Genomic DNA, 24,809 nt, shown 5'->3' with positions numbered 1-24,809 from the left:
ATACAGGGTTATTATAAATGATTGACCCGATTTCATAAATTCACTGTAGCTTTATTATTTGACATATTTTCAAGAAACTTTGCAGACATATAGAAAAACTCAAAAAGTTTTCTTGTGTTGCAGGTTCGCTTCTGATTTCTGCCACAAGAGCGCAGCAGTGAGCATTTATTCAATATGGCGACAGGCAGAGAGAAAGCTTATGTTGTGCTCGAGTTTCATTCACATCAGTCTGTCGTAACAATGCAACGACACTTCCGAACGAAGTTCAACAAAGATCCGCCAACTGCCAAGTCCATTCGGCGATGGTATGCACAATTTACAGCTTCAGGATGCCTCTGTAAGGGGAAATCAACTGGTCGGCCTACAGTGACTGAAGAAACGGTTGAGCGCGTGCGAGCGAGTTTTGCACGAAGCCCACAGAAGTCGACGAACAAAGCAACCAGAGAGCTGAACATTCCATAGCCTACCGTTTGGAAGATCTTACTGAAGCGATTGAAGAAGAAGCCTTACCGCTTGCAATTGCTACAAGCCCTGACGCCTGATGACAAAGTCATACGCTATGAACTCTAGCACAACATAAGCTTTTTCTCTGCCTGTCGTCATATTGAATAAATTCTCACTGCTGCGCTCTCGTGGCAGAAATCAGAAGCAAATCTGCAACACAAGAAAAACTTTTTGAGTTTTTCTATATGTCTGCAAAGTTTATTGACAATATGTCAAATAATAAAGCTACAGTAAATTTATGAAATTGGGTCAATCATTTATAATAACCCTGTAGTATTTTTCACAAAATCAAGGATCTGAGCGAGAACGTAATCTTAATTGTGTGGATAGGCAAATCATTTTTAATTATTGCATCCAATGATGTCTTATATGACATCACTGATTCCACCTAACTCGTCAACATATTCTGTTCGTAAGTTAATTTTGTACTGAAGAGTCAGGTGGATAACATGCAGGTAGGTTCACAAAAAGGAATGAACGATGATTGGTTTTGTAGAAATGAGCTCAATCTCTTACTAGCAATATAAGCAATATCTGCAGTACATGTAAACAGGTGAAGAAAAGTGAGAAATTAATAATGTACGATGATAGGAACAGAGGAAAATTAGAAGAGTTAATAGTTTATAATTTCGAATTTAAAGGACAAGAATCAACAGAGAGGATCTAAATTCAGGTAAATGAGCAAAGTATGATCATTAGAGAGAGAAGAGTAACGAGAAAACTAAATAATTGTTGCACCATAGCTGCAATGTTACAATAATGGTTCATAACTTGGTATCTCAATAATGTGAAAGGAACCTCCACACGTCACTATATTTCAAAGATTTGATTGCCAAACTGCAAGGCTAGTGATGTTATGGGACTTGTATGAATTTCGTTTCCCGAACTTCGATCATGTAGTCTATACATGAGCAAAAGGCAGTGTTTGTATTGAGGGAGATGAGGGGGAAGATATCCTCCAGTCAGGATTTTTTTTCCAAACCTCCCCCCAGTTCAGGGACGTATTTAGGGGGGTCGAAAGGGCCCTTACCCGCTCCCCCCAAACAGGCGCGGATCCACGGGGAGGGCGATAGGAGCGATCGCCCCTTCCAACTGCCACGCTTTTGTATATATTATTATGCCTAAGACTTTTGAAGACTCCAGTACTCTGTCTTTATCATCAAGTTTAACAGGCTGGAGAACACTTCTTTTTTAAAAGTTTGATTAAATTGCATCGGAATTAAAACTACAGTTTAAATTTTGAATCGAACCATTGTGCAATATGCGTCAAAAAGGGAATCGAACCCGAGACCCCTTGAGAGAATATATGTCTATTCACTTTGCTCCTGGTCTTATCTTTCAATCTACCGAGGCAATGGGAGGAATTATGACAGCGGTATATAATAACCATCTATTCTATCCTGGATCCCTATTTTAGCAAAACAATACACTAATCTCTAGAACATGGAATTCAGCTTGGTTCCTGTTTGCAGATATCTTGCTTACATAAAACAGTGCAAGTGTAGATTAGAATCGATTCTCGGTGAGGCGAGGTACCCGACTGAATTCGACCCTCCCAAATGTAACTTCTGGATCCACCACTACCCCAGAAAGACTTACCAAGCACTAGAGTTAAATAATGAAAATATACTTGTTTTGCTATTCTTGCATAATCGAAGGTTATTAACTTTCACCGAACTTATTGGAAGGCAAGGAATATATTGGTACCGTACAGCTTTGATACCAAAGATTTATTCTTGCACGCTACTAGACCGGGTGTATATACCGGGTGGGCCATAAGTCAGTTGGCATTAGCAATCGTTAGACTTTGTATTGCCTAGCGTAGTGGAAGTCAGTTGTGAACTTGGCTAGTGCGTATTACCCAATATAAGAATGCTGGGTAATACGCACTAGTCAAGTTTACAACTGACTTCCACTACGCTAGGCAAAACAAAGTCTAACGATTGCTAGTGACAACTGACTTATGGCCCACCCGGTATAATAAGCATAAAATATGAATAAGGAACATTCTCGCCAACTGGATCTAACTTTCTTCTTTATTCAATAAATATCCAATTCTTCATTTATTTGACATTAATTTCTTTGCCAGGGTACTTGTTTTTATACAAATTATGCCGATCTTAACTTAAAATGAATACATGCTGTTATATCTCTATTCTTGTACCGTCTTTTTACCTATTCGTGTAATAATAATATTAATTAATTTATATATTTTAACTAGTATTTATTTTATTTAATATAATAATAATTATTAATTAAAAAATATTATTATTATTCCTAAACACTTGGTTCAGACCCCACTCCCCCCTACGAAATATATTTATAGATACGTGCCTGCCCCAGCTGTCTCATTGTCGCCATGTTAAACCATAAGAGCATTCCCTCAGCTAACCCCAATGCTCCAGCTTGCATTTTCCATTTCAAGCGCCAGCGAGAAGTGTAAATATATCGTTACTGAAGACAATTTTCGAATCTGCCCGAGACTCAAATTACACCATGAGAGGGTTCAGAATATTGTATATTTTCCTTTGGGAAGAGCATTAAACAAAAAGCTATGTTGGAGGGAAGGTTGGAAAGTTATCGTCTTGATTTGTGAAGCATTGGAACGTATCCGACTGTACGTAGGTATATTTCATCCCTTGAACTCTTGTCATTGTTCTCTAGAACAATTATAATTTTCAGTCGCCCACTTTCCATTTTCACTTAAGCTGATGATATACATATCTTTATCATCTAAGTATATCAAGAGATGGACACTGATAGTTCTTTAGCTTTTGAACGATTGTTGTAAGTCTGGTGAAAATTGTGGTGAAAGTTGTTAAATAGGTTTTGTAATACGCAATTCTTTACTCCATAAAGTCGGCAGACGAAGCTTGTAATATTGAGAGAATTATGTTATAACAAGCCTAATGATTTCTTTTGTCTCTTTTCGGAAGAATTTCTTTACGGGCGATGCCAAAGAACTCATTAGCAAAGACCTGACGCTTGACTTCTCTGTTACACATTGTTGAGCAAAACAACTTGCGCTTGCGGACTAATGAGATTGTTGGAAGAAGCCGTTATTTATTGCCCCCGAATCAACAATGACTCGGTGGTTGCCTTTCTCCTGCTTGAAGACACATTCATGCATATATGGCGCAGTGTGCTACATGGGTGCAGGATTTATCGTGTGAGTGAGAGTTCTGTGTGAAAGAGAGTGTGACCAACATGTCCACCACGGCGTTAACGGAGAGGCATATAATAGTGTCATGTCCGGCAATGGTGGTCAGTCAGCAAGCTTGTGTTTTGAAATCCAGGACTATCTTGAAGTGTGGTGTCAGTATGTTTTTCCTGGCGGTATTGCTCATGGTTCCCCTAGCTCATTCGGCCACGGTAACCCATGGGAAGTTCTTGAGGGAGATTCCAGAGATGACCAACTACTACGACCAGCACTCCAAGAAGTTCATGGAAGAGGACTACAGAGTGGCAGAGTGCCAGCCAGAGTTGAGTCTGGCCTGCGTCAAGAGGAAGGTGGTCACCACACTCTACAAGATCCTCAACCTGAAGTCCTACAAGCTCTTCGACGGCGTCGAGTTCGAGCGACTCCCAGAAGACGAGATTAACTACAATGACATCGGAGCCGGAAGAGCCTTTGACGCCAATATCCCCGAGGAAGAGAAGGAGGAACGGTTCGAAGAGCTGGTCTACGCTGGAGCACAACGAATCTTCGACACCCGCTCCCTCAAGTTGAGTTTCATTCCCGGAATTGTCCTCAGGATCAGCCCAAGCAGTGGCAAGAGCCTTTTCAACCTTGAAATTGAGCAGGACGACCAAACAACTGCTACTGAAGGTTAGTTATAGTTGTAGTGAAAAGTTAACAACTAACATGTTCATCCATTGCAAGGATCCTTATGAAGATCTATCTGTGCATCAGATTGGAAAAGACTGGTTCATAGTTGAGGATGAGTATGTTGAAAAGGGTGATTCAAAAATGGTTGCGATGCAAACTCCACAAACAATAATTGGATACGTATATTACTTAAAGTAAACTCCAATTGAATTGTGCGCTCGGCGGCCATGTTAGAGTCACCATTCCTCACACATTGTGACTTATAATTGGCCAATAGGGACAAGATAGACTTTTCCAATCTGATACTATATATCTCTAATTCCTATTCTTGAGTTACATTTGCAGCATTACAGTAACTAATACAACATTCTTGGTATTTAGTTCACAAAGGATGGTGAACATTTTCCTTAGAAATATTCAAACGCTTATAAATTGTCCAACCGTGAGAAGTTACAATTACATTTATTTCATTCTTCATGTTGAGTTTAAAGATCATACCAGAACTTCCTAGTGTAAGAAATTTGAAGGTTTATTACCAAAGAAACATATTTCCCCATCTATCCGCATCGTAGGCAAGTTAAATATGATTCACGTTATTTTTGCCTAGGTTTCTCTGATAATAATATTAAGATTATGCTCTCGCATAACCTTAATAGTCACTGAAGTAGAGGAGAATTTAAGTGCATTAATTGCAATTTTTTAAAGACTGCAAGCCGCCCCGATAGCATAGTGGTAAGGATGTCGCATTGTAATCAAGGGTACCCAGTGGAAGCGCATATTAAAGTGGTTCGGATTCCACTTTAAACTGCAGGTCCAATCCTGATTATCCTATCTGAGTCTAAGGTGAACTTAAAGCAAGCAAAATACTATAAATGTTTAAAGTGGAGTATGTCATAGCTTTTTACCTATCCTTTACTGAATTGAAGATAAATATTGGACATGAGTAAAGCTCATTGTCGTGGGCTTGCCAGCACACCGATTATTTTCTCTACGGCCAGGGTGCGCCTTGAGTATTAATTTCATTTCTTTTAAGAATGATCTTCCTTTGTGTCATTATATTTAATTACATTTAAAGGCATAATTTTGGTTTAAAATATATTAATGTATAACATTCATTGCTGGTTTTGATTTAAAGTGACTCAATATTTTACCAAGTTACAAGTTACAGCTTGTTGCAGGGTCTCAGTTTTTAAGTATGATGTACTGGAATGAATGTACAGACAATACCTTCTTAGAAAAAAATACTAATGTAAGTTCATTTAATCATAATTTAATCATCATCGCCACGATTAGCCTTACGAGGCAGAAAACTAACCGTTTAAGAGAAATGTATTCGGTTATTTTTAATGTTTTTTTTTTTTACCTCTTGTGTAATTTGGGACGATGAGGATGGATGATAGGGCATTCAATAGTACACGCCTATCCCTGCGTGTATATAGTCGCCATGGTCCGTTAAGTAGGTTGACAACCACGCGGGAAACTCAGGTTCGATTTCAGGGTTGGATAATTCCAGCAGTGTTCCTGTATGGAGCAGCTGGGAGGAAGGGGGTATCCAGCCCATGGCCGGCTCGGGGTGGGTACGGGGCCTATAATCAAAATTTATCAAAATTGTATTCCTCAGTCTGGAGTACAGATGTCGTAAATAATCATAATATAAATATTATTACATTTAATTTACATGCATTTCGTATTATTATCTAGCATAACATGTTAAAACTGAGACGTGAGGCTAATAAACGTTTAAAAATTTCATTTAAATTCTGACGTACTCCTGGTGCGACGTTCATATATTGAATTACAAGACTGGGTGTGTTCAACAACAAACTGTTACTTTAACAATAAAAAATTGCAATATATAATCATATCTAATAACATAATTCTGTTTTTTCATTAAATTTTGAAGCTGTAGTGAATTTACATTGTTTCGCTAAAATAATATTTCCACATGATGATTTCTTTCTATTTATTAGTAAACGAACAACACATATTAACTATTTTTGCACAAATGTTCGAACATGATTTTACTGTAGTGGCCTATTTGGTTTTTAATATGATTTCCGTAATTTTGGATATGTTTAAGTATATCTAAATAATTCACGAGTGACTGCTATATCAGAGAAGAAGAACCAGCTTCTCACAAACTCATAACAAACCATACACAAACAATTATTTTTATTTCACGCTGCGCCCCCTGAAGCGCGCGGGCCTCGGGCGAGTGCCACTATGGCGGTTCTGGTCCAGTCTATAATCAACTGGGTACATGCGGGTTAAAAATGGACGGAGCATGATGCTGATCACATCATCTCACAAATGGCCGAGATTGTGAACCTGGGGAGCCCTATCTCTTAATCTCCATATGTCTTTGCTGCATTTTGCAGTGTTTATGTGTGGGGGGGATTATTTTTTGCGATAGCCGACCGCCATGACGGAGTGGTTAGGACATCGTGCTACGATGCCAGGGGTCATGGGTTCGGATCCCGGACTGGGAATGGGTGTTTCTGGGCCTGTTCTTCAGTGTCATCATATCATCACTCATCCCCATCTTCGCAATTAGCCAACAGTGGCACAAAAGCGAAGTAAAATGAACTATATCAATCAATCAATCTTTGTGGATTTCTTAGTTGGATTTCTTATGTTACAAAATGTAGTGATACGGATCTCAGTCTCAATTAATTTAGTTGTGAAACAAAACAAACATTTTTGTATTTTACCAATATTCGAAACAGTGGCCTAGGAACAGCCACAAGTAAAAATAATAATAGTGTAGTTCGTAAACGGAGAATATTAGGAATGATTTTTATATCACTGAATATTAACCCTTAATCGAGACACCTAAATAATTTACACTTAAGACACACCTTGGTCCTGTGACCCATCATTTTATTTTATTTCTTATGTACATAAAAATTTAGAAGTACACAATGTTTGTTCATGCTGTCTTGAAATTTGTTTATTGGTAGTTGAAACAACAGTATTTTTATAATAAAAAAATATATTCACACTGTAACAAATAGATATCGTTTGATAAATATACTTCCATCATGACAAAATATGCATGTATAGAAATGACTGCATATGAAGAACTATTTGCGTCATTCTCTCCAATCTTCATATCTTACATGCACCAATGTGCCAGTAATTAAATACTAATTATACAGTTTGACCAAGCCACGGCGAGAGCGTTGGTATAGTACCTTTCTCTAGGTGACTTCTTTTCACTTTTCAAAACAATTTAGGCAACGTATACCGGTTTATTCCTTAAAAGAAATTAGATTTTTCAGTCTTACTGCCATATTCAGCTACTTCTACATCTTCTTGTACCTTGGCATATTCACCTATATTATCATCTTCCTCTGCGCTTTCCCCTGTATCTCAATCATGTTCACTAACCTCATATTCACTATCAGCACTAATGATATTCGTCAATATCTGTTAGGAGATCATTCAAGATTGCAAGGATGTATTTTTCGTTCACAAGCCTCTATTTAGCTTGGTTGATGTAAAAATCACGCTAACGCAAAACGTAACACTAACGACACACCTGGGTCCTGAGGACCCAATGTTAGTTGCTTTTGGCATATTTAGTACCCTCACAACGTTAACCACTCCACTGGCTCGAATAGAACAAAGTGCCAGGAGACTACTGAGCCAGTCGCAGTGATGTGCCGTAGACTATAAGTTTACGTCTACATGGTCTACATGCGTTGTCTACACGTAATCTACGCGTAGATTACATAGGGTTGTAGTTTACGACTACGTAGCAATCTAAAGTGCATTAAAATTAATTTTCAAGGCTTTCATGAAAGGAAAGTGACATTTTCAACTATATTGGTTCCTAACGAAACGAAAAGAACCCTATTTACAACAAAATTTCTCTTTTCTTCTATTACCAACTATGGAAGATAAATAGTATTCAAAAAACAACAACAGATGGCAGTCGTGAGGCAAGAGTTGTCTTTTCTCCATAAAACACTAGAATATTGCCTATATCAGGTTTCTTTCTAGGTGAGAAATGGAACGAGTTTACAATACCGAACCACTCTCCAATTTCTATGAAATGTCGCCTACTAACTAATTGTGAACTCTTAATCACGAATCTGCATGTAATAATTGGCGGTCAAGTATGGAAATCGAGAAAAGAACTAAATAAACTATGTTTTCTTAACTGAACGTAACCCTACCATAAGAACAATAGCTCCACGGAAGACGCCATTTTCCCAACATGAAGAAATCAACAGGCAAGACAAGGTATAGTTCTCGTAGCTAAAATATTATTTTTTCTTTGTATTTATGCTAATGGAACCTAACCTAACAGGCCTAACCTAACCTCGTAGGCATTCCTCGTCTTACGTCAGCAAGATTGTTGTGCATAAAAGAAGACCATTAACGAATTGCGAAAGAAAGATGGTTCCGAATTGCTGTGTAGGGACAATCAGCGTGGTAAATCGCAAGGTTATTTTACGATTTCTAGACGTAAATGTACAATTTTAACAAGCGACCGCCAAATATGAACTACAGTTACGTCATCAGGACACCGAAATTAGTAAGTAGGCGAAATTTTATAGAAATTGGAGAGTGGTCCGGTATTGTAAACTCATGCCATTGTTTTTAATTCCACGGCGCCCCTTGCTAAGCTATCAACTTTCGCCATGTTGTTTACATAGATTACGTAATCTACGTGTATAAAATAGTCTACGTGTAGAATGTACACTATCGTTGTTTACGCGCAGACACACATAACTGGCCAGTCACATCATTGCTGACAATCGGTTCGTAACGAAAAGCAAAATAAATTTCCGTCGGGTCCCTGGGACCCAGGTGTGTAAACCAAGGGTTAACGATCAATCCCTTTAAGTGCACGTGACTGAATGGAATTCTTGAAATGGTTAACTTATTCCGTGTTCATATATGTAGAAACGTGCATGTCATTTCATGTCAAAGCATGAGAAAGTTTTGGATTGCACCGTACAGAAATGTTTCTGCTTTAACAGTTCCATTCACGTTACAGATAGCAACAAGCACATTTTTTTTTTAAAAATTGTTGCATGATTCCATTGTCCAGCCGTCCATATGTTCAATAAACCTCCATTTTTCGCTTCATAGATTCGGCATTAAAGAGCGACATTTTTTTCTGTTCGTGTTTAACAGTGATTTGTAAAGGAACGACACGCGCAATGAGTTATTATTGACCTCGATTCGATACTGTAACCGTGCTATAGCGTAGTGGTAACGTTACTTGGTGCGAAGGGGTGTTTACGCATCCAACACCCACTTCCCCATTCCCCAGTTTTTGTCTCATTTGCAATACTAACAAAAATAATAAATTAATATGTAGGGAAGCAAGTTTACTTTTGTACAGTTACCGGCATAAAAATGAGACGCCTATATCCTGAAATACTTGCTTCCATGCAAGGAGTTATGTGTGCTGCCTAATTCTACGGCGCTGGTAGATGTTGTCGTTGAAAATTTATTAAAATCCACAGGCAACACACGTAACTCCTTGCAGAGAAGCGAGTATTTCAGGATCTAGTTGTCTCATTTTTATTGCCGGAGAGTGTACATCTATCTACATGGATTTATGTATGTATCGATGTATGTTTGTTCCGGCATAACTCTCGAACACTTGGAGCTATTTCAACCAAACTTTGTACACATATGACTTACAATCTGGAAAGAAATACTGTGTGGGTAAGACACCCCTGGCACCCCTAGGGGTGGGGGTGGGAAGGGGTGACATGTAAAAATAATCGAAACGACCGATATTAGCGTGGAATCCATAGTTTTCGGGGTCGGTAAGATCAATAGGGTTACTCCCAATACCGTTCAACTTCAATATAATCACCTATCGGGATGGGAGGTGAGAGGGGGTGAAAAATAAAATGTCCAAAATTACCTAGATTAGTGTCGAATCCATAGTTTTTGGAGCCTCTTAACTAATTGGTGAAATTGACGATGACCAAACTTGGTACACATATGACTTTCAATCTGAAAAGAAATACAGTGGGGGTAAGACACTCCTAGGGGTGCGGGTGGGAAAGGGGTGACATGTAAAATAATCGAAAACGACCATATTAGTGTGGAATCCATAGTTTTCGGGGTCTCTAAGATGAATAGTGACACTCCCAATACAGTTCAACTCCAAGTTCATTTTACACTATAGTTAGAATTCATTACTTTCCAGTCTAATAGAATATTGGGATAAATGAATACCCGGGCAACGCAGAGTAATCAGCTAGTACTGCAATAAAGTAATGATCTCCTGCAATTTCGTGACCATATATACGATTAGCTCTGTACAAGAAACAAGATGGAAATGATCCCTTTAAGGTGTAAGAAATGACATACTACACATAAAGATCACAATATTCTGGAGACTACTGTAGGCTATATACTATGTTCTTGTGCACATCTTATCTATTATTGAGAACTTCTTTTGCTATTTTAAAACGGAAATATACATATACTAAATTCATATGTAAGGTAATACAGATGACCATTTTGAACTGGGTGCCAGAAACGTATCTAGAACTACATTTCGGGGGCGGGGGGTTCGAACCAAGTTTGTCACACGTCATAATAATAGTGTTTATAAAGTCAAAAAGACAATAATATTATGATAGGTAAATGAATAATAATAATATTTTTTATTATTGCATGAACAGATGAAAAGAAGTATGTATTCATTATCTGGTTTAGGCGTAGTTAAGATCACATGCATTTGCATAAAAACAGCTGTTCTATCAAATAAAGTACAGTAAAACCTCGTTAATCCGAACTAATTGGGGGATAAGTTGACCGGTTTAACGGAAGTCCGGATAAATCGTAATAACCTAAAATAACAGTAGAAAGTGCATTAAAACTCCGTTTATAGCAACAAAACACGTTTATTATGGTGTATTTAAAGGGCATAGGCATAAATACACTATACAGTACAGTAAAATGTAATGCAATGTAATACAATGCAGTACGTCCATACGCGATACCCACATTATGATGATGTGCGATTGTTGACTTCTAACCACTTTTAAAACCTTGCTTTCTGCTTTTTTCTTTCTTTTTCTTTCTTGCCTCTCCGGATTAAGCAAAGTTCCGGTTATCGGGACCGTATTAACGAGGTTTTACTGTATTGTCAAAAAGTTAGGTCCAGTTGATGAAAAGTGAAGCCTTTGAGCATTTTTAGAGTGTGTTATTAGTTATAAGGGAACCACACACAGCAACGTTTTAGCTACCAGTTCTGTTTCTTCAGGGTAATGTATTGTGTGATGTGGTTATGTGAAGGTAGTCAGTCACAGAACACGTGACATGTTTGTGGATAAAATAGTGAATATGAGCTGTTATTATTTTTTGACTGTTTTTATCCTGGGTTTCTTGGATCAAGGATACATTTAGAGAGGGGTCCAGGGGGTTCGGGCCCCTAGAAAGACTTACCAAATACTAAAATTAAATAATGAAAATATATTATGTTTAGCATTTGTGTGCATAATCAAGGGTTATACAGGGTGTTCATAAAGTCCCTGTACCATAATGCTTGATTTGGACGGAGAATATCTTCCGTATCGACGGCGAAATTCTCGCTGAACAGTTACTGGTGATTTGTACTCAGCATACCACAGCACGCATTGTGTTTTCTCTTCTAGTGTTGTCATTTTGGACAATCACACCTGCAACAAAATTAAACAAACAAACCGCCATTTTGCAATCAACAGCATTGTTCTAATGCATGTAGTTTCCGAGCTATGTTTTCTTGTAATGGTACTAGGACTTTATGAACACCCTGTATATTTCCACCGAACTTAGTGGAAGGAAAATATTACATTGAGATCATACGGCTTTGAACGACAGTACCAAAGAAGATTTAGGCATACTACAACTTATAATAATTTGCCTAAAATATTTTTATCAGGAACTTTACGTTAACTGAATATAATCCTTTTTTGTTGTAGAATAAGTTACTTTTAACATTAATTCTCTTGCCAAAACCGTTATTTTTACACAAACTTTGGCGATACGTTAGCTACATAATGAAAACGTGCTCTTGTATCTCTATTCTCAGATTTACTTTTTATTTTAGTAATAATATGAATGCAATATTAATTAATTTGCATATTATTATCAATAGACCTTTGAACATATTAATTTAAACATTGAGTCAGAAAGAGAATAACAGATGGCACGCGAGTAAAAAATAGTAAAGAAATGTCATAACAGCAACAATCATACAGTACCTTGGCTACATTTACAAGAAGGAAGTTTGTAAAAACTCCATGTAAATCTACAGTTCTTAAAAATAGAGAATATTAAGACCATATGTCATTCTCGGTTTAAGCCCAATTTATATTATTGTTATTGTTTGTAATAATTTATGTTCATGTGTCGAGGCCAAAACTGATTTAATCAATTATGAAGCAATCTTGATCAATTTATATACTCTATTAGTACATATAGTAGTAGTATTTGTTGTAGTAATTTAACCTCTCGAATAACAAGTATAGATCGCTTACGAGTAGATTTGTCGTTAAAAGAATATGAATACTTATGGCCAACATCCGTGGCAGAATGTTTAACACAGTTTCATCAATTCCATCACATCATCAATCATCCTCATCTTCGCGATTGGCCTAAATCGTCAGAAAAGAGATGTGAAATAAACCAAATGAATCAACCAATGAATAATAATCCTTCATAAAAGTAATTAAAGCCAATTTTCCATGATTAAGTGCGGCTGTCACTTAGTTAAGAATAACTATTGTAATTTGACACTTACATCGAGGTATTAATATATGGCTACATGGGTTTGGCATTCTTGACTAGAAGAAGAGAAACAATAGACAGGTATATTCTGTTACCGTCTTTCTGTGTCGTGTCAGAATGTATGTGAATGTATCGGTTACGTCCAGTTTTTCTACTAAATGTGTTCTTTGTTCAACGTCTGGTTTATGTCTTATTCTGCTAGTAGCTAATAATCCAGGGGTCGAAATGAACCGGAACGAACCGGAACTCCATGAATAACTGGAACCTTAGTGTTCCGTCTCGTTAGAAAGGGCAACGGACAGTTCCGGTTCATTTCTTTCATTTATTTTTAATATTTCAGTACAAGTTCCTTTCGGTGTAAACTGAATGGTTAATGCTTTTTAATAGTATCTACTTACATATTATAGCAGTCATATGTAATAAGCTTAGCCTATACATGTAGATGTGTTGTTGAAACGTCTATGTTGCTTAAGTTGGGGACAAGTAAGGAGTGCTGGAACTACAACATGGACATCATCTGCACTATTTCTTCTTTTCTTAGATTCCGACAGAGATTTTTTGTCGCCATTTGTTCTTTACTCCAAGCAGTGGCGTGCGGTGACCATTTAGATAGACGAAGCACTGAATATATAATTTTTATGTAAACAATAGTAAATCAAGGGGCGGGCTTGCCTTGATAAAAACCACAGCTGGTAATAGTATAAATTAAAATAATAAATATCAAAGATAAAAGTCACAACTGATAATAGTTTAAATTATAACGAAACCCGTAAACTGAGGGAAACCGAAAAGAATACGAGTTGAAACACTCCGATAGACTCTCTGTCTGAGTAAACTAACTCCCTGTCCGATGCTAGCTTCGTTTGCAGCAGAAATTCACGCACACGGCCCGTGACCTTGAGGTGCGCGCGCAACTGTCTGCCACTGCTGAACTGATGCGAGAGGGAGCGAAGAAATGGAACGGTTTTATCTAGATATTATTGAATAATGACATAATATATTGTTACGTTATTGCATTTTGCATTCCGAAGCAATGCTTCGGTAGCTTACATTGTATGCACGCCACTGACTCCAAGTAACCCAACAGTAAAATGTCAAGGCAGGTAAACAATACTAATGCTTGATCACGTGCAAAATAATAACTTGCAAAAAGTATTGAGTATTGATTCAATTTTCTTCCCTTTAGGGTGAGCTGCCTGTCATTCACGATTTCCGTCTGTTTAAATTTTAAAAAGAATAGAATTCCATAAACATCGTGTCCAATGTATTTTTATTATTTGAGGTTTATGAAGATATTTAATATTAACTATTATTAATTTTAATAGAGTATGTCATTTCATTAGCGTTTAATCTCGTTGCTTTAGTAATCAGATACAAGAAAGCTAAGAAAGACAATACCATCCTAACGAAAGTATACCGCGTTTGTTACAACCTGTCCTGGTTCCCGCGCTAGCTGGTCACTGGCTTTTCTCCGTGCTGGGAAAAGTCAAAGCCAGGCAGCCAATTAAATTACGCTACGTCGCAACGGCGTCTACGTAAGCGCCTCTCTTGTGGCTTCCATTCGCTCCTCGCTGCCCAGCAGACGATTTTTTCCTAGTTTCTCATTGGCACCGAAACTGTCGAGCGATCGCTAGCGCGGGAAACGGGACAGGTTCTAACAAACGCGGTATAAAGCCCTCCGTTTCATGAAAATCTCCATTTCAAGCCCAGTATTAACCTGCATATAACCTGTCCCTCCCACGAATCTATCAGGGTGTAGAGGTGGAGGTGTTTGGATGAATAACTGAGCGAATGTCAAAGCTGTCGCTTGTTCTTTCTGCGTGTGTGTGTTGTGACGTTATTTTCATGCTCTCTTTTTGTTACCCTACAGGACGAGGCAAGGATAAGAACATGGGGGTTATGGCTCTCCCCCTGCTCTTCCTGGCACCAATCATCCCCCTCATCCTCGGAGGCCTGAAGCTCATCATCTTCAAAGCGCTCGCCGCCGGAAAGATCTCTCTGGTCCTTTCCGCCCTCACTGGCCTCAAGAACCTCTCCCAGCAAGGTGGACAGGGCGGGTACGCGGACAGACTAGGACGCAGCCTGTTCGGTGAAGAGCAGGAGGAACCTTCCGACGCCCAGACGATGGCCTACAGATCTCAGATTCCAAATGGATACTCCTCGTGATAAGTAAGTTGCCAAATGCGTATGATTTTAATTGCACAGAATTATTGGCGACAACAGTGTACTGTGAAAGAAGTGTGGTGCGGGGTAACATCAAACTTGGTTCGACAAATTCTCAGACCCTGTCTGAGAGAACAACTACACCCTGTCCCACCTATCTTTGGAGCAAAGCCGCGCATAGCGTCAGAGAAGCCGGGGGGGGGGGGATCTAGTGGCCAGAGCGAAGCAGTACACGTTGCTCAAAAGCTCGCTTCCCTCCTACACGTAATCCCGTTCCCTCTCACGTGTTCATTGGTGGAACCGTCTCACTACTTGCGCAAAGACTTGTTTTCGTTCGCCTGCTCCAAAGTTAGCTGGGACAGAGTATGGACCAGTGTTCAAGGTCTTGTTTGGCAGTCAACGGTGTAACAAGATACCAAAGATAGCCGCATTAATACCAGAAAAAGTGTTCTGTTACACCAAGTCTCAGTATTTGTTTGGAACATCACCCTTGGCGTCACTTTGCGCCATACGTGAGTATTTTGGTATTCCTTGCACTAAAATGCAAAAGTAAATATGATTTAACTTAAATATCGGAATTAACTTTTATGGTATTTCTGCGGTTAGAAGGGCACTTCAATGCACACTAAATATAAAATAGTAACAAAATAATAACACTCAAATCTATGATTACAAACATAATATTTTCTCAGGTTCATTACTGTCAGAGAAATCATTTGTTGTCTTTTGTACAGTCTGGAACACTTCTGGGTTGTAACAAACCAATTAACTTTCAATGAAATGAAATTGTTACCTGATTGTATTTCACTATTCCGTTCGCCATCTATATGGTTGGCGGTTTCCACAAATCGTCGTTAAATGGGGCATTCCAGCGTTAAGTGTGTGACGCTTTAAAAATGTAGCTTCTCACCCCCCACGAGTTGGAATTTTCTTGCAGGGGGGTGGTATGCAAATTTGTATATGTTGCCAGTCAGCAAACTAAATAGTGTTGCCCACGAGACGAGACTTTGGCCTGTCTCGTCTCGTGGAAATGCTGTGAAATGCTGTCTCGTCTCGAAAATATTCGTTTGTCAAAGGGACAAATGATCAATCTCGTCCCGTCTCGAATTTTTAAAAGCCTGTCCCGTCTCGTCCCGTGGGCAACACTAAAACTAAAGTACAGCGTGATTCAGAATTCCCATTACACACTTCTATGGGTTGTAGAAGGGACTTAGTAGATCAAGCTTTGATAAGGAACACACGTCCGGAAACGTACCGTTTTGGTACTACACAGATGACAAGATCACATAATTTCACATCTCCCGCTTCACGGTAGGGAACCCTCATTGACGGAGGACAATGTCTTCAGTTACCTGATGTCATGTGTGCTGCTTCCAACGTCCTCTATTTACAATCCGGTGGACTTCGACCTTCACGTCAGTTGCTATTCAGTTGTTGCGGAAGACAGTACAGTATGGTTGGATACACGTTTGCTGAGAACACCGACATGTTGTTAATTTACGGCGAAGCTGGACGTAATGGCAGAGCTGCGCAATGTCTGTATGCAGAGCGTTTTCCGCATCGTGTCACTCCATCACATACCATTTTTGCCTGATTAGATGATGATGGAGATCTGAAATTCCTTATCAAAACCTGATTTACTAAGTCCCCTCTACAACCCTAGAAGTGTGTAATGGGAATTCTGAATCACCCTGTATTGTCTGTTTATGACGTAGGTCATTAAATCTTACGATAATATTTAAACGTAATTTAGAGACACTTAGATCTGTACATTTGCATTCTGAAAGAACCCAAACTCATGCACAAAAAAAGCTATGGAAGTAATAACACAGAACATTTGACCACATTTCTATTGCTAAGTTCAAACTTAATGTTCATCTAATAACCAATCAGCACTACGTTATGAAATCTTAAGTGGAAAACAGTCTGTTGTTGTCTCGGCTCGGTGAGCTGTTCAGTTGCAGAACAATGTCTCTTTAATGTTTTTCGGCAGGGACCAAAATAGACACGAATAATTTTTCAATTGTGTTTCTTACATAGTTAAGCATATACTATATGCTTTTCAAGTGCATGCTCTTTGAGGGCAAGGGCGTATCCAGGGGGTGGGTCCAAGGTGTCCGGACCCCCCCCCCCCACCAAATTACTTTTTTTAAAAAAAAGTATACTGGTAGATTCAGGATACTTTCCAATGAGACACTTGATGTGGCAGGTATAGAACCTTCTCTGTGTGCGTGCACGGTTTGTGGATTCTGAAAATAACATCCACTGAAAGTTCTTTATAAGTTTCACACTGGGTAGTGATACACCAGCTGAAAATCTGACTTCAGTAAAAATGAAGCTGTCCGAGTGAACCATCCCAACCAAATGATCATCCAGCCGCAATTGAAAAGGGGACTTTCTTTATTGTACTCTGTGAAAAGGTTTTCAGTTTTACTGTACAGTTGTCAAAATATTTAGAACCCTCATCACATCTGCTCTTTCTTACCCAAGAGACGTCACAGAACTGCTTCAGAGACTTCGGGAGATTTCAGGTGAATAGTTCAGTCAAATATTTCAAACTGCTTCTGAAAAGTTTCAAGAGACATTCAATTCTGAAATTACGATTCCAAGAATAACAAGAAAACAAAAAAACAGAGATGATTATCCTCGTATTATTAAAGAGGGGGCATACCCCATTGGCCTTGGGGGATGGGAACCCCTGGCTGAACCCCCCAGATTTACGTCCTGGATACGCCCCTGTTTGAGGGGGATAAAACATCCATGGCACGGATATCGTAAATAATTGTCTTTTGCCGGGGATAATATTTGTTGTGGGGAAAATCCCCCGCATCCCCCCCCCGTTAATTCGCACACTGCATTTAACCACTGATTAGGACGAGAAACAACAACTCATTAAAATTAATACTTTTTTTTATATATTTGCAGGTAACATCTATCTCACGTTTCCAGAGAAGCATGTGTAGTGCCAACGTGTCAAAATAAGCGTTTGTGTGAGGACTATAAAAACGTACAAGATTAAATTAACGGGCCTGTTGTTACAAAATTAACGTTATGTTTTATATTTTTATTTATACCGTTGTTGTTGATATTTATTGATTTATTGTTGTTGTTTTCCAATAAATACCGGCAAACAATTTGTTTTCATTTTTGTTATTTTTATAGAGTAGTAGCTTAACGGTTGTAAGTTATTACTGGACTGTTTAGTTTACCAATAGATGGAAGCACTATACCCAGTAAGGCTTGCTATCATTATAATCTTATATAAATTACCTATTTAACAAGTACTTATAGTATCGTTGCACTATACGCCTAACTTCTAAGCACTGTCGAAATTTAGCATTTTTATTGCGATGAAAGTGGTCTTACTGCAGTATTTTTCACATTACGCAGTCAATGTTTTTAAGAAGTAAGTGATTCAGCGTTTCGGGTTCAAATCCGGGCATGGGTGATCTTGGAGAGTGTTTCTCATCAGTTTCATCACTCATCTTCATTGTCGCGATTAGCTAAAAGTGGAAGATAACGACTCTAAATAAAAAATATAAATTATAAGACAATACGATTTATTGTCCTTAGCGTGAGAAAGATTTTCAAAACGGTAGTGTGACATGTGAGAGTGTTCATGAACCTCAGTTTTTAAAACTAAACGTAATGCTTCAACTTTATCCTATCTTCTGAGTGAACAATCTAATACTGTCATTTGCATTAAAAAATCAAGTGTTATACATAATTGAGTTAGAAGATAGAAAGGTACCTTTTCATATAGTTCGTTTATTTTAACTTTTTGATTTACTTGTGTTTTGTATTATGTCCCACCCGTGATACCAAAAATCAATAAATTTTCTCCTGTAACTATTACATTTCCCCCCAACTCCACTAGAATATTCAAAGACCAATTACCTTCTCCCTTTGTCTTAAATAATTTATTTTTCATCATTCGAGCATTCACAGAAATTAAAAAAAAAATCTTATTAAGTGAAGAGGCAGTGTTTCGTCTGTCCCACCGGTGACACAAAAATATTCATTTATAGCCACAAATCAGGGAAAGTATTTTAAGGGTAGTTATGTTTAATCAACCGTTTTAAGTTTCAGATTTCATTGCACAGAAACTTTAAAAAAATGTTGCCTTTCTAAAATGCATGTCCACCCGTGAAAATATGGAATGCCCCTACGGTATAAATAATAAATAATTAATATTGTTATATTTGACTAGATAAAGCTTTTTTAATAATATTGCGGTAAACTGAACTGCAAAAATAATAGTCGGTGAATTGTCCATTAAAAGTCAACAAAGATTATCTGCTTCACATCAATATAATTTCATTTCTTAAAACATCACAAGATAGTTCTATAGAATAAGAAAGATTGAAAATAGCTATAAACAATTTCCCTACTTTTATCTTCGCCGTTTGCTGTATAATTAAATCTTTCAAATAGTTATTTTGTAGACATTTCTGTAGGGGAGAGAGGGGCAAAACCGGGAGATCGGGTCAAACTGGGTAGCTCATTTTCTGCTTGATTAGTGCTGCTTTCTCGCGGACAACAAATGAACTATGTTGAACTAGTGAAGAAGAAGGAACAGCCATGACGGCGCTTCGTTGCAATCATTCGGATAGTTTCAGCGTTTGAGTTTTCGTTTCAATGTTTGTTGGTCAGAAACTGTGGTGTGAATCTCTCTTGTGTTTCCCTCCTTGCTGACGATGAAAATTAAGTTGGATAACTTCGAATTCTGACAAGAGTAGGTGCAAAATGTCCCGCAGCAGATAAACACGGAAGATGTCGATGTGCGTTATGCAAATACCTCGACGTACCAAAGATGATGCGGTCAATTAAGCAACGGGAGAAAACGCAAACATGTTTTGTGGTCGTCGTGCGCCCCCCACCCACCCCCTCTCGTGACCCCGATGGGCGTCGGACACCAGCGTGCTGTAAATTCACGCTTTTCTTGATAAACTGAGAGAAAGGTGCAACGTCTTGTTGGCTGTGCTTTATGGAGCGTGATGCGAAGAATGACATGTCTTCGGCGGCGGATTAGGAGGAGATGGTGATCACCGGCCCCCATCCACGTGGTAAAGAATTTAAGAGTAATTGGCGTATAAATTTAATTAATATCATTAAACGGAAGGTGATTTGCAGAAATTTCTTCTTAATCGCCCCCTTCCTTTATTTGAACGTTTTGTTAGTGGTATTTGCAAAGATTTGACTTACGTAAATTGTGAAAAATAAAGAAGAAAGGGATAATAAAATTTATGAAGATTCATTATTTAATAAGGTAGAAGGTATTAATTCCATGTAGCTAATGTTTGTCCCGAAAGCGGGGGGGGGGGGAGTCGGATCAGTTCTGCAGTTAAAATTTCACACGTTTAAATATCTGATGCTTGAGATAATGAGTAATGATACTGTGAAGACAATACGAGGTCATACTTCACATTAATGGATACCTTTTGTAGTGGTTAAGGAGGTTGCTTAGATTTGATTCTCCTAATAGGATAGACCACATAAGATTTAGCTGCCTCAGAAATTCCGCGTTTTTTGTCTTTCGTGAACGTGTAGGCTAGATCTGAGCACTAATTTTTAAGCGGAAGGCACTAACTTCCTCCCAAAGTGACTCACAAAGGGCTGAGTACGGCCATAAATTCAAGCTTCAACTGTCAAAATATCCTCACCAAATAAAGTTAGGGTAAAAATAACAGCATAGTCTTATTTCTGAGAAAACGCACACCTTAAATGATGGCTCCATCCGTTGTGCCCCCCATTACCAATATCCGAAGTTTCATCTTCCTCCGTCAAGCCGTTTACAAATTAATAGGATGGTACAGGACCTTTGCCTCACCCTGCGTATACAAGGGACCAAAATGGATAAGGTTGCATCCTTCTCTAAAGTTTCTGTTCGTTCAGTACATAATTTCAATTAGGTCACACACACAAAGGTGGCGGCTTCCCCGATGGCGCAGTGGAAGTGTCTTCTCCTTGTAATCAAGGGGTCCCGGGTTCGATACGCGCTGGAGGCACAAGTTGTTCGGATCCCACTTTAAACTGTAGGTCCAGTCCCAATTAGCCTTATTATGCATAAAGTGGACTTAAAACAACAAATCAACCAACACAAAGGTGGCCCAGAGATGAAAAACAGAAGCATAAAACGTGTGTGAACCATAAAATGAAGAAACAGATTGGATTCTCCTGTATGTTGTTGATACGTATGCATGAATATACAGGGTGGCGCGCGGGAGTGGGAGATTTTGATAATGCCGTAATACACAGTAATAATATATGTATTGTTACTTAATTCAGGACATAACATGTTACATGTATGCCATTTACAAAGAACAAAACATATCTCACGGTTTGAAATCAACGTCCTCTAAATGGCGTGTCATGTCCAGGAACGGCAATTTGAACTGGCCTGCAAGATCGGTAGATTTGTAAGTGTGTGATTTCTTTTTATGGGGATATTTAAAGGATCGTGTGTTTACTACTCATCATCATTCACTGCAGGAACTAAAGGCTGCGATATATGAAGAGATTCGGTCTATCACTGTGCAGAAAGTTATGAGAAACGTTCATTCCCGAATGCAGGAACATTACCTCAGGAAGAGACGCCATTTAGAGGACGTTATTTTCAAAACGTGAGTTATGTTTTCTTTTTTTCCTGAATTATGTAACAATATATATATTATTACTGTGCATTACGGCATCATCAAAATCTCCCACTCCCGGGCGCCACCCTGTATTTGAATCCACGTTGTTTTAGTATGTTTTTGTTTGTCCTTATCCATATAGAGGACCTCGGTGGTTCAGTTGGTTCAGTCGTCCAGCACCATGCAAAACCAGGGATCCTGGGTTCGAATCTCGGGTAAAGACGTGAATGTGGTAGAAAAGTAAGAAAAATGAACATGTTAATGAATGAAATATAACTGAAAAATAGCGAAAAGATAAAAGTCACTGTAATAGATGATTTGTACTTTGTTCCTTAAAAATTACCTACGCCTGACTGACACTCCGGAGACATTGGTTCCATTTGCCGGCAATATCGTTCCGTAAGTCGATTCTGGGGTTTACCTAGCCTCTAATAAAACAACCTTAGGGGAAGGGAAGTATAGGTGACCGGAGATTGGTGCTCATCACATCACCTTCACTAATGGCCGAGATTGTGAATGTGTGGGACCCTACGTACACATGTCCTTCCTTATATGCCTTCATGGTACCTCTGTGTAGAGGTAGCATTACCTCAGGGGCGCCCCCCATCCAGTTCTAGTTTCGCCCCCCCCCCCCTACAAGAGACACAATGTATAACTTTCAACAAGATTTCTGCTCTGAAATGGGAGCATCAACAATGTGGGACTATCACTGAGTTGAGTGTTTACAGTTTAGTGTGTCCGTGCGTTTACTCCATTTCAGTATTTATTTTTCCAAATACACAGTTAATTACGGAAAACGCATGTTATATTATGATTATGTGCAAAATACAGGAAGAAGTATGGGAATACTATAGTCCTCGTGTTCTTGAGCGAGTCAGTCCATAGAAAGATATGTGCCTTTGTTTTCCACACGAATGGAAGCTAGTTTTAACTTCCATTGTTGGTGCATGCAAGGCTGAAAATTGGTCAGCAAAATCAGTAAAAGTCTGTTTTTTCATCTCATTCAGTGATTTATCAGTATTTTTTTAAAAAAAATTTACCCTGCCCCGTATCAGGGCAAAGTGTTTTTTTCTAATTGAAATATTTTATTAATATATTAATCAATTAGTTAATTACGTGTATAAAAATATGTACGTGGGTCGTTCAATATATAAGTTTCCGTATGCTGTAAACATTTTTATTTTTAAGATACATTAGAAAACTATACATACATGTGTAGGAGGATCCTTCCTAACTTCTCCACATGATGCCCATAGAGATTCAGGCATTTGGCCCACCGTTGCACCAAATTGTCCATACCCTTTGCAAGAAAATTAGGGCTCTGGCTATTGAGCACTATTCTCACATTACGCTTCACTTCTTCATCTGTTTCGAAACGGTAACCTTGCAATTCAGACTTTAACACCGGAAAAAGATGGAAATCACTCGGCGCTAAATCGGGGCTGTATGGAGGGTGCGGCAGTCGTTCCCACCCCAATTCTTTAATTTTGTGTTGTGTTTGCACTGCTGAGTGGGGGTGAGCGTTATCGTCAAGAGGAATGACACCAGCTGACAGGAGACCTGGTCGCTTATGTCGAATTGCGTTTTTCAGTTTATCCAATGTTTGACAATAACGGTCAGCATAAATTGTTCTTTTTCTTTTTTAAATTTGTTTCGTGTATGTTCAATGTTATTCTTTTTTTAGTGACAGCTATACTTATATTTTATGCAGTTTACAATGTAACCTGCTGGCCTACGCTGACGTTGACAGCCAGCTTGTGGAAGGCGGTTAGTTTTAAAATCTTGTGCTTTCTAACCAGAAGGGGGTCGGTGTACTGGATTATGAGACAGAAGCAGAGTAATTTTTGTCTCAGAGGATTCAACTTAGCAACCGAGGGATTGGCGGAATATGTTCGCAAAGTTGACAGGCATTTTAGCAGGATAAGGAATTCGGCTTCTGCACAGAAGAGAATTGATTTTGTAAAGTGGCACTGCAATCGGTATTTAGGGATTATTTTTACAACAAAACATTCACATCTATGAGAGAAATGAGCGAATATGCGCTAGAACTACAAGCGGAGTTCTTGGAAAGACAGAGATTCAATTTTTTTGTTTCTGAAGTCGAAATTCACAGCTGGGAGCTGAGAAAGTCCGTTAACCAGAAATGCAAAGCTAAGGAACCAGGAACCTAAGTAAAGCTTGCAGAGCTTCAAATCATCGTAAAGAAAACCAGATAAATGAACGTGGGAATAAAGTGACAAAAAACGCAAGTTCGTGACATGGAAACAGCAAATTTTACACAGAAGGAAAATGTTTCACCTCACAATGTAAATGTAAAAGATGTAAGGGAACCTATCGTTTTATGCAACGTGGCTAATGTGGAAGTACACGCATGTATTGATACGGCATCGTCCAATAACTTTGTGTCTTCTGAAGTCTTCGAGAAAATGAAGACAAATGGAGTTAAAATATAAGGTTGTACAACTAAAGTAATACTTGCGGAAGGAAATGTGGAATCTTTGGGAAACGCTTATGTGAATATTATGTTTTACGGACACAAGGCTAGCGATCAGATATTCGTGCTGTCTAACGCTAATCATGAAATGTTAATGGGAAGGACATTCATGGCTAAGCTGGGACTTGTACCAACGATCCTTCGTAACGGATGGGCAATTGAACCTGATCTTTTGAAAATCATGTCTTTTGATTCACCGCCGACACGTGACAGCGTTGATGCTGTTGTTTCTAGGGGACTGGGTTCGACCACGGGTGGAGTCGACGGAGTCCGAGAGAACGTTTCTGCTTGCAGAGCGGAGACACGTAGCAGCGATATCAAAGGGGAAGGGGTTGACGAAGAGACAAGGATTTCCATGCTGATGGAGGGTACCGAGATCTCAGAGGAAAACAAGCTGAAATTGATAGCCATAGTGAGGAGGCATATGGATGCC

The 24,809-nt window shown here is 38.7% G+C and overlaps 1 protein-coding gene across 1 annotated transcript; it reads left to right on the top strand.

Moving 5' to 3' along the window:
* The first annotated feature begins 3,766 nt into the window (after positions 1–3,766).
* LOC146004256 (uncharacterized) lies at positions 3,767–18,373 on the top strand. The gene is made up of 3 exons (XM_083142943.1): positions 3,767–4,333; positions 14,955–15,253; positions 18,173–18,373. Exons 1-2 carry the CDS (start codon positions 3,826–3,828, stop codon positions 15,248–15,250), a joined length of 804 nt encoding a protein of 267 aa, XP_082999069.1. The 5' UTR covers positions 3,767–3,825; the 3' UTR covers positions 15,251–15,253; positions 18,173–18,373.
* The last annotated feature ends 6,436 nt before the right edge of the window (positions 18,374–24,809 follow it).

Source organism: Lepisma saccharinum, chromosome 21 (assembly GCF_977018435.1).
Source record: "Lepisma saccharinum chromosome 21, izLepSacc3.1, whole genome shotgun sequence".
Lineage (NCBI taxonomy): Eukaryota > Metazoa > Arthropoda > Insecta > Zygentoma > Lepismatidae > Lepisma > Lepisma saccharinum.
Note: the sequence above shows the minus strand (reverse complement) of the source record. Positions and strands in the feature narration are given on the sequence as shown.

Bases quoted from the DNA above. Each gene is read 5' to 3' on its own strand.
- LOC146004256 (XM_083142943.1), top strand. From the start codon at position 3,826: ATGTTTTTCCTGGCGGTATTGCTCATGGTTCCCCTAGCTCATTCGGCC. The intron at 4,334-14,954 runs GTTAGTTATAGT...GTTACCCTACAG, and splicing joins CCAAACAACTGCTACTGAAG to GACGAGGCAAGGATAAGAAC.